The sequence below is a fragment of the Schistocerca serialis genome, chromosome 4 (genome assembly GCF_023864345.2).
Source record: "Schistocerca serialis cubense isolate TAMUIC-IGC-003099 chromosome 4, iqSchSeri2.2, whole genome shotgun sequence".
Classification (NCBI taxonomy): Eukaryota; Metazoa; Arthropoda; class Insecta; order Orthoptera; family Acrididae; genus Schistocerca; species Schistocerca serialis.
The window spans coordinates 683,378,434-683,394,293 of NC_064641.1; the positions used below are offsets into that span (position 1 = coordinate 683,378,434).

At 37.2% G+C, this 15,860-nt stretch overlaps 1 protein-coding gene across 1 annotated transcript in view; it reads right to left on the reverse strand.

Moving 5' to 3' along the window:
* The window catches only part of LOC126473170 (uncharacterized protein DDB_G0284459-like), a 424,439-nt gene that overhangs the window by 9,848 nt on the left and 398,731 nt on the right, over positions 1 to 15,860 (reverse strand). The window contains exons 18-19 of the mRNA XM_050100050.1: positions 7,734 to 7,829; positions 5,219 to 5,370 (exon numbers count right to left, since the gene is read on the reverse strand). Coding sequence (XP_049956007.1) covers positions 5,219 to 5,370; positions 7,734 to 7,829 — 248 coding nt within the window. The remainder of the gene's footprint in view (positions 1 to 5,218; positions 5,371 to 7,733; positions 7,830 to 15,860) is intronic.

Below are 15,860 nucleotides of genomic sequence, written 5' to 3' on the forward strand. Positions count from 1 at the left end.
TAGAGTATAGAATTAACTGTCAGGAAGTCGTTTCTGAAAGTATTTGTATGGAGTGTAGCCATGTATGGAAGTGAAACATGGACGATAAATAGTTTGGACAAGAAGAGAATAGAAGCTTTTGAAATGTGGTGCTAAGAAGAATGCTGAAGATTAGATGGGTAGATCACATAACTAATGAGGAGGTATTGAATAGGATTGGGAAGAAGAGAAATTTGTGGCACGACTTGACTAGAAGAAGGGATCAGTTGGTAGGACATGTTCTGAGGCATCAAGGGATCACCAATTTAGTATTGGAGGGCAACATGGAGGGTAAAAATCGTAGAGGGAGACCAAGAGATGAATACACTAAGCAGATTCAGAAGGATGTAGGTTGCAGTAGTTACTGGGAGATGAAGAAGCTTGCACAGGATAGAGTAGCATGGAGAGCTGCATCAAAACAGTCTCAGGACTGAAGACCACAACAACAACAACTACTACTACTACTACAACAACATATACACAACTTTCCTTCGTCCGAATCCTGTATCCACATAGTTTCAAATCAGGTGGCTGAGAGGACCAATCAGTGCTATTTGTAAAAGTATCAGAGAATTGGGAAGCAGTTTTCTAAAGCAATGGGAGTACAAGGCTAATCTTCCCACCATGAGGAAATCTGAGATGATCATTAGAAATTTAACCTATTTCTTCTCCACTAACTACCAAAGCAGTGTCATTAGATAATAAAATAGGTGATGCAACTGATATTAAGATGTTCTCAATGCTTTAAGAGTCACTCAAGCTAGAGTACACAAAACAGACACACACACACACACACACACACACACACACACACACTGTGCCAGCTGGATGCACAATGCAAAGAGTGCAGTTCAGCATGTGGAATAGGTTGATGTGAGGTTAAGCTGGCTGGGTGGGTCAGAGGGAGAGAGAGTGGCAGGAGGCAGGAAGGTGGTTGGGGGTTAGTAGTTAGCAGCTTGGGGGGAGACAGGCTAAGATCAGTGTCCAATGATTCAACACTGAATGAAATTAAGCTCAATGAGAAGCTCAGATAGGCAGGTACTACAGATTTTAAAATATCACAAGATTCTCAAAAAGTACAGTGAAAAATAATAGTAGTATATTGCATCAGAATATCAGGGGATTAAAAAACAAAGCAGATGAACTTCTTGTATGTTTAGAAGATTTAGAAACTGAGGGTGGAATACATCCATTATGCCTGTCTGAACATCGTATAGTCACTGATATGGAAAAGATAAATGTAGTAGGATATAAGCTGTCAGCACATCTAGGTAGAGACAGTATGGAGAGAGGAAGAGTTGCCATATACATTAAAATTTATGATAGTGCCATATATGTTAAAATTTATCATAGTGTGAAAAATTTTGAAACTAAAAATTTTTGTGTAGAGCAACATACAGTAGCATGTGGTTGGTTGTTTTGGGGAAGGAGACCAGACAGCGAGGTCATCGGTCTCATCGGATTAGGGAAGGACGGAGAAGGAAGTCAGCCATGCCCTTTGAAAGGGACCATCCCGGCATTTGCCTGGAGCGATTTAGGGAAATCATGGAAAACCTAAATCAGGATGGCCGCACGCGGGATTGAACCGTCCTCCCGAATGTGAGTCCAGTGTCTAACCACTGTGCCACCTCGCTCGGTTAGTAGCATGTGCATGTGAGCTTTAACTAAATAATGGTACTTCAATATTTGTAGCTGTGTATAGATTCCCACTGGGAAATTTTCAGTTATTTTTGTAGAACATAGATTCTCTGTTGTGCTGTCTGTCAGACTGAGGGACAGACGTTATTGTTTGTGGTGATTTCAATGCAGATTTTCTGAAAGAGTCCAACAGAAAGCTTGAATTTGAAGTATTACTTGGTTCTTTCAATTTGACATGAGTTACTGATTTTTCTACTTGGGTGGTACAGGAAAGTAGGACACTAATAGATAACGTTTCTATAGCCCATGATAAATTTAATGAAATAAAAACTTTTCCTGAAAAGAATGGTCTGTCTGACCTTGATGCACAGCTAGTTACAGTATATGACATATACCTCCGTACAATAATGCAAAAGAGTCCTCCACAATAGGGCATTCAATTAACAATTTAACAACTGCAAATTTTAGGGAAAGCTTGCAACACTTAGACTGGGATCAGGTGTACAGAGAACCTGATGTTAATTTCATAATACCTTTGTGAGTATATTTGAGAACAGTTTCCCTAAGAAAACAGTGCAACACAATTGTAATAAACCATGTGTAAAGCCAAGGCTTACTGAAGGGATAGAAATATCTTGTAAACAGAAAAGGGAAATGTGTCTCACGGCCAGAAGAAGTAATGATCCAGAAAACATTATAAAATCTATTGCACTGTGTTAAGAAAAATAATTTAAAAGTACAAAAGTATGTACATTGTATCTGATATTAGCACCTCTACAATAAAATTAAATCAATTTGGGATGTTGTTAAAAGGGAAACAGAGGGCACAGGAAGACTGTATTTCTATCAAACTCAATGAAAAGTTTATTAACAAAAAGTCAGAAGTAGAAAATATGTTTAATAATCATTTCCAAGTGTTGTAGCGAAATGGATCCAGCTATTCATTAGAAGACACCAGGCTTTATATGGAAGAAGCAATACCTATGCAACTTGATAAAACTGCAATCCAATCCACCTTTCCTACTGAAATTAGGAAAATAATAAATTCATTCAAAAGTAAAAGCTTGCACGGAACTGATGGCATTTCAAAAGAGTGCTACAAGCTTGTTCGCAGCAGATAAGTAGGATTCTCAGCCACATATGTAGTAGCTCACTGAAACAGGGCATTTTTACAGATTGACTGAAATATGCTAGCACTGAACCATTGCATAAAATGGAGATAGGTCTGATGCAACAACTATCAGCCAATCTCATTTCTGACAGCTTGATCTAAAATCCTTGAAAAAGTTATGTATTCAAGATTAGCTTCACATATTTGTAAAAATGAATCATTAACAAAATGTCACTTTGCTTCTCAGAAAGTCTTTTCTACAGAAGATGTTATTTATGCTTTCGCTGATCAAATATTAAATGCTCTGAATAACCGAACATTACCCATTGGGATATTTTGTGATCTCTCAAAGGCTTTTGACTGTATGACTCATGAAATTCTTCTAGATAAGTGTAAGTATTGCAATACGAGTAGGACAGTGCACCATATTTTAATTCATATTTAACTGGAAAAATGAAGAAGGTTGAAATTAACAGTAAAGACAGCATGCAAAAATCAGCAGAGTCCTCTAACTGGGAAGGTATCAAGAATGGTGTCCCATGGGGTTAAGACTTTTGGTCCCCTGTTGTTCTCAATATATATTAATAGCTTGCCACTCTGTATCCATGAAGATGCAACATTAGTTCCATTTTCTTATGGTAAAATTATAGTAACCACACCTAACAAACAACAATTAGCTGAGGAAATTGTGAATAACATCTTTCAGAAAATTAAGTGGTTCTCTGTGAATGGACTCTCACTAAATTTTAAGAAAACTCTCTATATACAATTCCTTACAATAAGTGGCATAACACCATTGATAAATATAGACTTTAAACAGAAGTCTGTTGCTAAGGGAGAATATTCCAAATTTCTGGGTGTGTGCATTGACGAGAATTTGAACTGCAAGAAACACATTGATCAAATGCTGAAATAGTTAGGTTCAACTACTTATGCTGTTAGAGTTATTGCAAATTTTGGTGATACACATATCAGTAAATTAGCCTATTATGCCTATTTTCATTCAATGCTTTCACATGGCATCATATTTTGGGGCAATTCATCATTAAGATAAAAAGTATTCACTGCACAAAAGAGTGTAATCAGAATGATAGATGGAGCTCAGCCAAGATCACCTTGCAGACGTTTGTTTAAGGAACATGGGATATTTGTAGTACCTTTGCAATACAGATATTCACTTATGAAATTTTTATTAATAACTCATTCCAATTCAAAGACAATAGCAAATTGCATAGTTACAAAACTAGAAGAATGGATGATCTTCACTATTCTGGGATAAATCTGACTTTGGCATGGAAAGGGGCGAATTGTGCTGACACGAAAATCTTTGATCATTTGCCAAATAGCATTAATAGTCTGACTGATAGCCAAGCAACATTTAAAAAAAAATCAAAAGAATTTCTGAATGACAGCTCCATCTACTCAAGAGATGAATTTTTAGTTATGAAGTAGAAACTGAAAAAAAAGAGGGAGAGCTATATATATGTATATAATTGTCTTGTGTGTTGAAAACTTGTGTTATACTGACATGTTCCACATCATTAGAAAATATTGTATTCATGATCTATGGAACAAGTATTAATCTAAAGTAATTTAATGTAAAAATCAGTTTGCAGGTTATGACTGCATGAGGGAGGGATGGTATGTGCACAGATTAGATGTGTGACGCACAGGTGTCAGACCAAGTAGGAGCTGTGCACTATGAAGGTGACATGGAGAGGAGAATTAGGAGACAGTATGACAACCTGAATTTACATTTATGAAGTGTTATTTGCGAAAAATAGAATAGTGGGCATTTTCCTAGGAGTTCTGAAACACATGGCAGTGGAAAGAAAAAGAACAAACAAAGCTGATAGTCCATTAAGGAGTGCCTGTCAAAATTTTCAACCTGATTAAAGCTCTAGGACTGACATATAGCTTCTCCACTTTAATGTTGCAAACAGTTGAAAATTACTGGATTACTGGTGCCAAAATGTCCTCTCTCTCTTGCTCAGGCTCAATTCTGTGTGACTTTGTGTAGCTCGCTAATGCTAATAACATGCAAAAAATGGCACACTTTTCTAATAAAAAGGATCCCCTAAAAACATATATCAACTGTGTGTCCAGACCCTCAACAGATCTGTATGAAGTTGATACAAATGCAAAAGTGCGCAAAGTTGCTGGAAAGCATTTTGACACATGATGAAATGTACAGCTTGTTGCAAAACTTCCCCAATGACCATTATAAATTGTAAAAGCTGTACTTGAGTGGAAAAAGCAGCTATCCCCAACTAGTTTGATAGACAACTCACTAGATATTTCTTGTCTTGGTACAATATAGTTTGTTTTGTGTAATTTCCTAATTTAACAAATTAAGAACAACACATTAACCTAAAGTTTCTTGTAGAGAAAAGTGTAGGACATATGGCCCCCTAAACATAGTGGGGCTTATATATTTTATTTAATACCAACCTGTTCATTTATTTTCTCAGTGCCAAGAGCATATTTTCCATCTTTTCTATGTCTGATACAAATGTTGAAAATACGGTTTTTGTACCACAGAGTCAGTGTTAAAGGGTTTGATGTCTGAGTTGATGGCCTTACAACAAAACATCCATCCTCACCTAAAAAGAATAGAAGTTCATCAATAAAAATTAACATTTATGACAATAATCATAAGACTATGATTGTATTCTTGTCACAATTTTGATGCCTAAGTACAGATACAAAGTACCAAAAAATGATTTGTTATCCTTTCTCTATAACACCAACTTCAATTGTAAATTTATACCATATTAGTACTATCTATTTTGTGATTTTAAATACAAAGGAGAAATGCCAAAACTCATTTACAATTCAAAGACTCCAAAGTAGGCATATTGTCATGAATGTTTCAAACTGACTGAGAGTAACCATGAGAAATAGCACCTGAAAAGACAAAACTCCTGTTTCTGCCAAAATTGTTACAATTATTACAGTGTTTTCTTCTTTCTTTGTACAAAACTCACAGAGTAAAAAATGTAATACAATACTCACTGCATTTACACTTAGGACTACAGCTAACCTGCAACAGCACTCATTTGGAATTTCGGAATCATTAGGAGAAAATAGGCAACACTAATTCAGAGGAAGAAAGCAGAATTTAGAAAAGAGGGAACAAACACAGGCTCAGTCATGAGGCAAATCAAGATTTTGTGGTCATTACTCATTCAGGCACACATTATATTCCATAACTTCCATCAAGGAAGAGAGCCTTCAACAGTTGCTTCCATTAGAGTTATCTGGAAAGTAACCTCCACTGGACTACAAATAAAATACTGTATAGATAAAGGAAATCTGTTAGGGGAATCTTAAAATTATACTTTTGTATTACTTCTGTATCTAATCATTATTCAGATTTTGGCATTTATAATATGTCTTAACAAGTTGACAAATTCTTTCTGCATAAAATTTGGCCAGCCTGTAAGAGCATCTTGAAGTTCTTCGTTGGAGTCAGTATGTTGGGAGCCAAGTCTGGGCTGTGTGGTAGATGTTCAAAAATGTCTGTGTTTGCAGGACAGAATGTGGTAAGCACTGTCAGGAAAAACCACAACACTGGCAGTCAAGAGATAGCTTTATTAGTTTTTCAATAGTTCTCCTCAGTTTTAGTGTTAATAGTGGGAAGTTTTTGGTTGAAGCTGAACATTACTAATGAGGGCAGTGTAATACAAAGGATTATTAATCTTTGCATAAGCAATGGTGAACATAGCAGAACAATAGTAATACTTTCTAAACTCAGTGGTAAATTAGGTCAACAGTGAGTTGTTGATAAAGTAAAACTGCAAATAAGACCCATGCTCAATGAGTTTCAAAATGACTGCCTTAAGTTCAAAAATGGTGACATATCGGATAGAAGCTACAAGATAACTCACTGTCAATCAATATAATTCTTAGGTATTAGTCGCAATGTGTAATAATGTTTGGGGACACTCACTGGATACGAAGGAAGTATCATGAATAAAGCCAAAGCTTTATAAAAGTTGCAGTCACTCAGTGAATGAATTACTAAGAACTTCAGGCTATAAGAAGCATTTGTGAATATTTTAATCTTGATATAAGATACAAAAATGCTACTTAACTTCCTAGAGTAGTATTAACCACATATCAAAAATATGGAAAGGGTAGATTGCTACTCATCACATAGAGGAGGTGTGAAGTTGGTAGACAGGAGGAACGAAAAAGAATACTGAAATATTTAAACTTTTGGATTATGTCCTTCCTCAGAAGTAGAACTCAGACACATTCACACAACACCTCACACACAGATGGCTACTACCTCCAGATGTTAAAATGTCTGTCTGCAACTCAGTGCCTCCTCTATGCAGTGAGTAGCAATCTCTCCTTTCCATATTGTTGTATTTCACCATGGACTTTCCATTACTTTATTAACCACATATTTTAGGCTACACTTCCACCAGGTAAATGTGACTCGTAAATAAAAGAACAAAGGCCAGCAACAACTAAAAGGTTTGTTCATTTAACTCTGTGCCTGATATGTGCGTGATACTACTCCACCTCTGGTAAAATTTGCAATTTCAATTTGTCATACAGTTTTCTCATAGCATATATCATCATGGGAATAAGCAGTATATATCTGTTTGGAAATAGCCACATTTTGTAGACTATAGTCAACACAGAGGAGGATTCAGACTGAGATACAAAGGCACAGTAAAATTTGGCCCTGAATAAAGAAAAGAAGGATGAGACTTTATAGAAACAGAATAGGTAAAAAGCAACTAATGTTAGTGAATCATTTCCATCATGTTACTGGTGTAAGAATGGATAAACTACTGCTACTACTTTAGCTAATAACAAATCTCATGTTAACGATAATGTACTCTAGAAAAGCTTCTGTTATGTAAAAGACATTGCGCTAAAATTAACAAGTCATCTTCAGAGATAAATAGTTTTTCTAGAAAAATAGAGAGAATGATAAATCTTGGCTCACCATTGCGTAACAGCTCTTCTGCTCTCTGTCTGTCAATGTTATGGAACCATGGCATTTGCCTGAATGATACTGGTGTTGTTTGATGAGGTGTGATATCTGAAAAATGATAAACATATCATTATAAACAGTGAAATTAGTGTAAACAGCTACCATAACATCTTGGTAAATTCTTATACTGAAACAAACATGAATATGAAACTTGCTCAAAGGTTAAAACTCTGGGACAGGCAGACTTGAATCACCTTGCCCTTTGCAGGCTCCAGCCCAGAACACAAACTTAATATGCCAAAATGTTCCATAACAACACATACTCTGCTACAGAGAAACTATCATTCTGAAATCAGTGACTGTCAAATATTTGAACAGCTGTTATTTCTTAAGCATGACCTATTGATTCCCCTATAACGTCTTCAGTATTAGAGCACCAACATACTAACTAGCAACATATCAGGCTTCTACTTGGAGCCCTCTGGTAGTAAAATGTGAATACCACATTCAAAATTCTGAAGACTTTGTGTGGTGAGTCAAGAATTTGTACCTCAAACCAAGTGAAATATTAGTGAGTTTTGATGTGGTTTCTTTGTTCACATGAATGCCTTGGTGGATTTGTTGTAACAGACAAGAACTAAACTGGAAGAGGACAATCATACATGTCTTAAAACATGTGCTCATCTTGACACTTTGTATTCAATAACTAATATTTTGAAAAAACTGATGGTGTTGATATGGGGGGTCTTCTGTCTCATGTAGTAGTTGACCTTTTTATGGAAGACTTTGAGGACAAAGCACTTCAATATGCAGTTCTCAAATCAATATGCTTTTGAAGATATGTAGATGATGCCTCTGTAGTATGGCACATGAGGACAAACCATAACTTCATTTTTAGAACATCTAAACTCTATCCATTCTAGTATTTGTTTCACTGTGGAAGTGGATAAAAATGGACACCTCCTTTTTCTGGATGTCATGGTTTGTAGAAAAGAAGATCGTTCCTTGGTCGTAATGTGTTCCATAAATCAACAGGTACTGAACTGTATTTATGAGCTACTAATATTGTGGCCCACCCCAACACAGCAGTATATTGTTAGGCAATTCATAGTTTGAGCTATCTCACATCCAGAGAGACTATCAGCAGAACTTAGTCATCTCCACTCTGTGTTTGTCCATAATGGACACTCTGAGAAGCAGATTCACAATGCATTTCATCAGAATGTATTAAACATTAAGAACACCCAGAAGTTGTTAAGAACTCTACTACGAGGGCTATCCACAAAGTACATTACATTTTGGAATTAAAAATAAATAAAGTATTGGAAATTTTTTTTATTATATACAGATGAAAGCCACACTTAAATACTATTTTTCTACATAGTTGCCATTTAAATTAAGGCACTTATCATAGTGATGGATGAGCTTGGAAATTCCTTCATCGTAAAATTCGGCCGCCTGCGCCTTCAGCCATGTGGTTAATCAGTAACCCGGTAGAAATACGATTTTTGTGGATTTCCTGGAAAGAGGCACTACAATAAACTCTCAAAGGTATTGCCAAACTCTGCACAACCTCAGAAGAGCAATACAAAACAAGCGCAGGGGAAAGTCGGGCTCAAAGATCTTGCTGATTCACGACAATGCCCAGGCCCACACGGCAAATGCCACTTGTGAAGTTCTCGAATCTTTTAAGTGGGATTTGTTTCCTCATCCACCGTACAGTCCAGACCTGGCACTGAGTGACTTCCACTTATTCCCAGCAATGAAGAAGTGGTTGGCTATGCAGCGTTTTGATGACAATGCACAGCTTCAAGAAAAGGTAACCACGTGGTTGAAGGCGCAGGCGGCCAAATTTTACGACGAAGGAATTTCTAAGCTCGTCCATTGCTACGATAAGTGCCTTAATTTAAATGGCAACTATGTAGAAAAGTAGTATTGAAGTGTGGCTTCCATCTGCATATAATAAAAAATTTTCCAATAGTTTATTTATTTTTAATTCCAAAACATAATGTACTTTGTGGATAGCCCTCATAGAGTGGTTTTCCTGTCTTATGTTGGCAGTATGTCCTTCAAGATTGGCAAGCTCTTCAACAAACATGGAAAATGTGTCTTCTGACCTCTGAAATGAATGCAAACAGTGTTGGGTTCCATAGATAACATGGGTCTAAGGAGACCAAGAATATACAAGACACATTGTCATACCATCACATAAAGGAATACTTGATCTTATCTATCATAACCAATTCCTCTATTCTGTGAGGTCACTTTACAGTAAGTAAGTTTTATTCTTAGCCAATAGCACGTATGTCAACAGGAGGTTTCATAGCGTATCGAATGTTGTGGTGCCAATAAAATCTAAAAAGTAACAAAAAAAAAAGTATTTAAGTTAACAAATCCTCACAGTGACAAGTATAGTCAAATGCAATGAAAACTGCATTTATTACTGTGATGCTGCAATCTAGTGACATAATTTAAAGTTGGGTCTTTGGTGTGACGTCATAAGCGCGTGACTGCGTGTGAGATCGCTCTCTAAGTTTTCATCTATTTTTAGGTTTCAGATATATATTTTAACTGTTTTTGTGATAATATTTACTATATAAGTGACTTATTAGTGGTTTCTTCATTCACCTCTGCATTTCTTGTGTTGTGGCCTGATATTTGTGAGTGTTTCGTGTCGAGCAACTTAACCTCTTACACGTGTTTACATTCCGCGCTGACCAGTTGCAGCTGTAGCGGCGCATCGAAAGCTAAGTACTAATTAATTGTTTGTGTATAGTAGTTTATTTAGGAACTTTAGTAGTCTTCAACCGGTGTTCTTGGTGTTTTCTGGTGAAATAACTTCAGAAGAAATTTTTGCGAACTGCTTTCAGTTCGTTACTGTCATTAGACGTTTGATTTTCTTTCTGTGTTAGTATTTTGTTATATTCTCATTTGTTGTTGATTAATACTGTCAGTAATAGTAGTTACTTCCCTTGTAGAGCAAGTTTGTGATAATTGTAGTCAGTTTTTAACATCTTCTTATTGTAGTAGCGGAACTTAGATAAAGTTGTTTTCTTGTTTCAATAATTGTAAAATTTTACCATGAGTGAGAAGTGTGGGCTTTGCCGTAGGTTCGTGAGTAGTGGATTGCGGTGTGAGACTTGTTCGAAGTATTTTCACTGGGGGGAATGCAGTGGGGAAGCCAGTGGGCATTCTGGTGAGATCCTCTCCTGGAACTGCAGGTTATGTAGCAAGAGTAAGTTGATAGAGGAGCAGGAGCGTAAGATCTGTGCCCTTCAGGTGCAGTTGAAAAACGCACAGGAGGAGCTAGATAGGATGAGGAGGGAGAAGGGGGTTGGGGAATGGGAGCTGGCTGTTGGCAAGAGATCTGCTAGGAGAAGGAGATTTTCAGATAGTTTTACTATTGGTGTTTGTAATAGATATGACCAACTGTCAGAGTCTAGTGGAGAGGAATCTCTAGTAGCTGTAGATGTAGGAAGTATGCAGCAGACCTCAGCAGTTACGGTGGCTAGGACAGTTGCAAAGTCTAAGAGAAAGAAGAAGGTTCTGCTGTTAGGTAGTTCTCATGGTAGAGGTGTAGGCCAGCAGTTGCAGGAAGTTTTGGGGAGTGAGTACCAGGTCACCAGCATTGTGAAGCCTAATGCAGGATTGGCTCAGGTGACTTCTAACATAGGGGGGTTATGTAGGGATTTTACTAAAGAGGATCAGGTAGTGATTGTGGGTGGGGCTGGTAATAGTATTGATAGGGATGGGGAGTATGACATAGATGGTGACCTGGAAAAGATAGCCACTCAGACTGGCAACACGAATGTGCATTTCGTGGAACTGTTTCAGCGTCACGATCGGCCTCATCTTAATACAGCCGTCAGGCGTAATAACATGAGACTTGGGGGTGCGCTGATGACAGAAGGCATGAGTCACATTTCAGTGGTGTCGGTGGAGTCTATCAGTAGGACGGGATTCACTAGACATGGCCTGCACCTCAACAGGTATGGGAAGGGGAGGTTGGCGAAACTTATAGGTGACAGCATAGGTGGGGGTGGTGGGATCACTCATGGGAAAATTCCGGTAGTTGTGGGTGTTAGAGCTGTACCTTTTTTAGATTGAAGTCAGCTGATAGGTATTCCTGCTTAAGGGAAGTCTCTCTAACAAAGAAACCACTTTCTACAAAGCTTGGGTATCCGATTAATGAGGGAATTAGTATATTTCATCAAAATATACAAGGTATTAGAGATAAAGTTAGTGAACTGCTTATAGATGTTGACTCTGAAATTATTGGTATATCTGAACACTTCTTAAATAAGGAGATAATTCAGAGGCTTCCTTTACCAGGATACAGGTTGGCTGGCAGCTTTTCTAGGAGCTCTTTGCGGTGTGGGGGAGTAGCCATGTATGTGAAAAACGGTATCCCATTTGAGTCAATTGATGTTTCAAAGTACTGCACTGAAAAGGTGTTTGAATGTTGTGCAGGTGTGGTTAAATTTAGTGGAGCTAAACTTCTTACTGTTGTTATTTATAGATCCCCAGACTCCGATTTCACAACATTTTTGCTAAAGCTAGAGGAGGTTCTTGGTTCACTTTATAGGAAATACAAAAAGTTAGTGATATGTGGTGACTTCAATATTAATTGTATAAGTGACTGTGCAAGGAAAAGGATGCTGGTAGACCTCCTTAATTCATATAATCTTATGCAAACCGTATTCTTTCCAACTAGAGTGCAAGGGAACAGTAGAACAACCATAGACAATATTTTTGTTCATTCGTCATTATTAGAAGGGCATTCTGTTAGCAAAAAGGTGAATGGCCTTTCAGATCATGATGCACAAATTTTAAGTCTAAAAGATTTTTGTGCTGCAACACATGTTAAATATAGTTACCAACTTTTTAGGAAAGCTGATCCAGTTGCTGTACAGACTTTTGTAAACCTCATCAAGGAACAAGAGTGGCAAGATGTTTATAGTGCTGATACAGTAGACGATAAATATAACGCTTTCCTGAAGACTTTTCTCGTGCTCTTTGAAAGTTGCTTTCCGTTAGAACGTTCAAAAGAGGGTCCTAGCACAAACAGGCAGCCTGGGTGGCTGACTAAAGGGATAAGAATATCTTGTAGAACAAAGTGGCAATTATATCAAAACGTTAGAAACAGTCAAAATCTAAATGCAGCAGCCCATTACAAACTGTATTGTAAGGTGCTTAAAAAAGTTATTAGGAAGGCAAAAAGTATGTGGTATGCAGATAGAATAGCTAAGTCTCAGGATAAAATTAAAACCATATGGTCAGTCGTAAAGGAAGTGGCTGGTCTGGAGAGACAGGTCGAGAATATAGAATCAGTGCGTAGTGGGGATGTCCGTGTTACTGATAAGTTGCAAATATGCACAGTACTTAATAATCACTTTCTGAATATAGCAGGTGAACTAAATAGAAACCTAGTCCCAACAGGGAATCATATAGCGCTCTTAGAAAAAAGTGTTCCGAGACTGTTAACTGAAATGCTTCTCCATGATACTGACAAGAGGGAGATTGAGTTAATAATTAAATCACTAAAGACCAAGAACTCTCATGGATATGACGGGGTATCTAGCAGAATACTGAAGTATTGTTCCACGTATGTTAGCTCAGTACTTAGCCATATCTGTAACTTTTCCTTTAGGAGTGGTCGGTTTCCTGACCGATTAAAGTACTCGGTAGTGAAGCCACTTTATAAAAAGGGAGACAGGGATAATGTTGACAATTATAGACCTATTTCTATGCCATCGGTGTTTGCTAAAGTTATCGAGAGGGTTGTATATACAAGGTTACTGCAGCATTTAAATTCACATAATTTGCTGTCAAATGTACAGTTTGGTTTTAGAAATGGCTTAACAACTGAAAATGCTATAGTCTCTTTTCTCTGTGAGGTTTTGGACGGATTAAATAAAAGGTTGCGAACGTTAGGTGTTTTCTTTGATTTAACGAAGGCTTTTGACTGTGTTGACCACAAAATATTACTGCAGAAGTTGGAACATTATGGAGTAAGGGGAGTAGCTTACAATTGGTTCGCCTCCTACTTTAAGAACAGAAAGCAGAAGGTATTCCTCCGCAATATTGAGAGTGGTAATGATGTTCAGTCCCAATGGGGCACTGTTAAATGGGGCGTTCCCCAAGGGTCGGTGCTGGGGCCACTGCTGTTTCTTGTTTATGTAAATGATATGCCTTCTAGTATTACAGGTGATTCAAAAATATTTCTGTTTGCTGATGACACCACCTTGGTAGTGAAGGATCTTGTGTGTAATATTGAAACATTATCAAATAATGTAGTCCATGATATAAGTTCGTGGCTTGTGGAAAATAATTTGATGCTAAATCACAGTAAGACTCAGTTTTTACAGTTTCTAACCCACAATTCAACAAGAACTGACATTTTAATCAGACAGAATGGGCATGTTATAAGCGAGACGGAACAGTTCAAGTTCCTAGGCGTACGGATAGATAGTAAGCTGTTGTGGAAAGCCCATGTTCAGGATCTTGTTCAGAAACTAAATGCCGCTTTATTTACCATTAGAACAGTATCTGAAATAAGTGACATTTCAACACGAAAAGTAGTATACTTCGCATATTTTCATACGCTTATGTCATATGGTATTATTTTTTGGGGTAATTCTTCTGATTCAAAAAGGGTATTTTTGGCTCAAAAACGGGCTGTTCGAGCTATGTATGGTGTAAGTTCGAAAACCTCTTGTCGACCCCTATTCAATAGTCTGGGAATTTTGACATTGCCCTCACAGTATGTATTTTCTTTAATGTCGTTTGTTGTTAGCAATATTAGCTTATTCCCAAGAGTTAGCAGCTTTCACTCAGTTAATACTAGGCAGAAATCAAATCTGCATGTTGAATGCACTTCCTTGACTCTTGTGCAGAAAGGAGTGCAGTATTCTGCTGCATCCATTTTCAATAAGCTACCACAAGAACTCAAAAATCTTAGCAGTAGCCCAAACACTTTTAAGTCTAAACTGAAGAGTTTCCTCATGGCTCACTCCTTCTATTCTGTCGAGGAGCTCCTGGAAGAGCTAAAAAATTAAGCAAATTCTAGTGTTACATTCTTGATTTTCTTTATTTAAACTAACGACTTGTCGCCTGAATATGTTTCTTATATTTCATTTTATCTGTTTCTACAATCGTGTTATAATTTCATGTATTGACTCGTTCCATGACCATGGAGACTTCTCCTAAATGTGGTCCCACGGAACAATAAATAAATAAATAAATAAATAAATAAAATGAATGTTCACATTCTGCAATTCAAAAGTCTCTGTCTGCCAAGTAATGAGTAGAGGCTGTTTTCTACATGGTATGTGGCAGTGTTGGAAAAAGTTACAGAGGCATTTAAACTGGTCCTTGGTAAAACAAGACTCAACAGATGTGTTGAATTGGCTGAAAGAATGGTGAATTTTTGTGGTTGAAGAACTCTTGTTAGATGCCAATAGAATGCAGATTCTTGCTTGTTGGGTGTGATTACTGTACTTGTATCATCACAAACAGAACTAACTCTGCATCTTCATGATGCAAGTCGTTAATATACATTAAGAACAACAAGAGACCCAGGACTGAACCCTGTAGGACACTATTCTTGATACCTCCCCAGTTAGAGGACCCTACTGGTTTTTGCAGACTATCATCACTGTTAATTTTAGCCTTCTGCATTCTTCCAATTAAGTATTAGTTAAACCATTTGTGCACTGTCCCACTCATACCACAATGCTCAAGGTTATCTAGAAGAATTTCATGAATCGCACAATCAAAAGCCTTTGAGAGATCACAAAATATCCCAATGGGTGATGTTCAGTTATTGAAAGCATTTAATGTTTGATTAATGAAAGCATATATAACATTTTCTGTTGTAAAGCCTTTCTGAAAACCAAATTTACATTTTGTTAGTACTTCATTTTTACAAATACGTGATGCTACTCTTGAATACATTACTTTGTCAAGAATTTTGGATAAATCTGTCAGAAGTGAGATTGGGCAGTAGTTGTTAGCATCAGACCTATCCCCTATTGTATGCAATGGTTTAACAATAGTGTATTTCAGTCTATCTGGAAAAAATGCCCTGTTTCAGTGAGCTACTACATATGTGGCTGAGAATCCTACTTATCTGTTGGG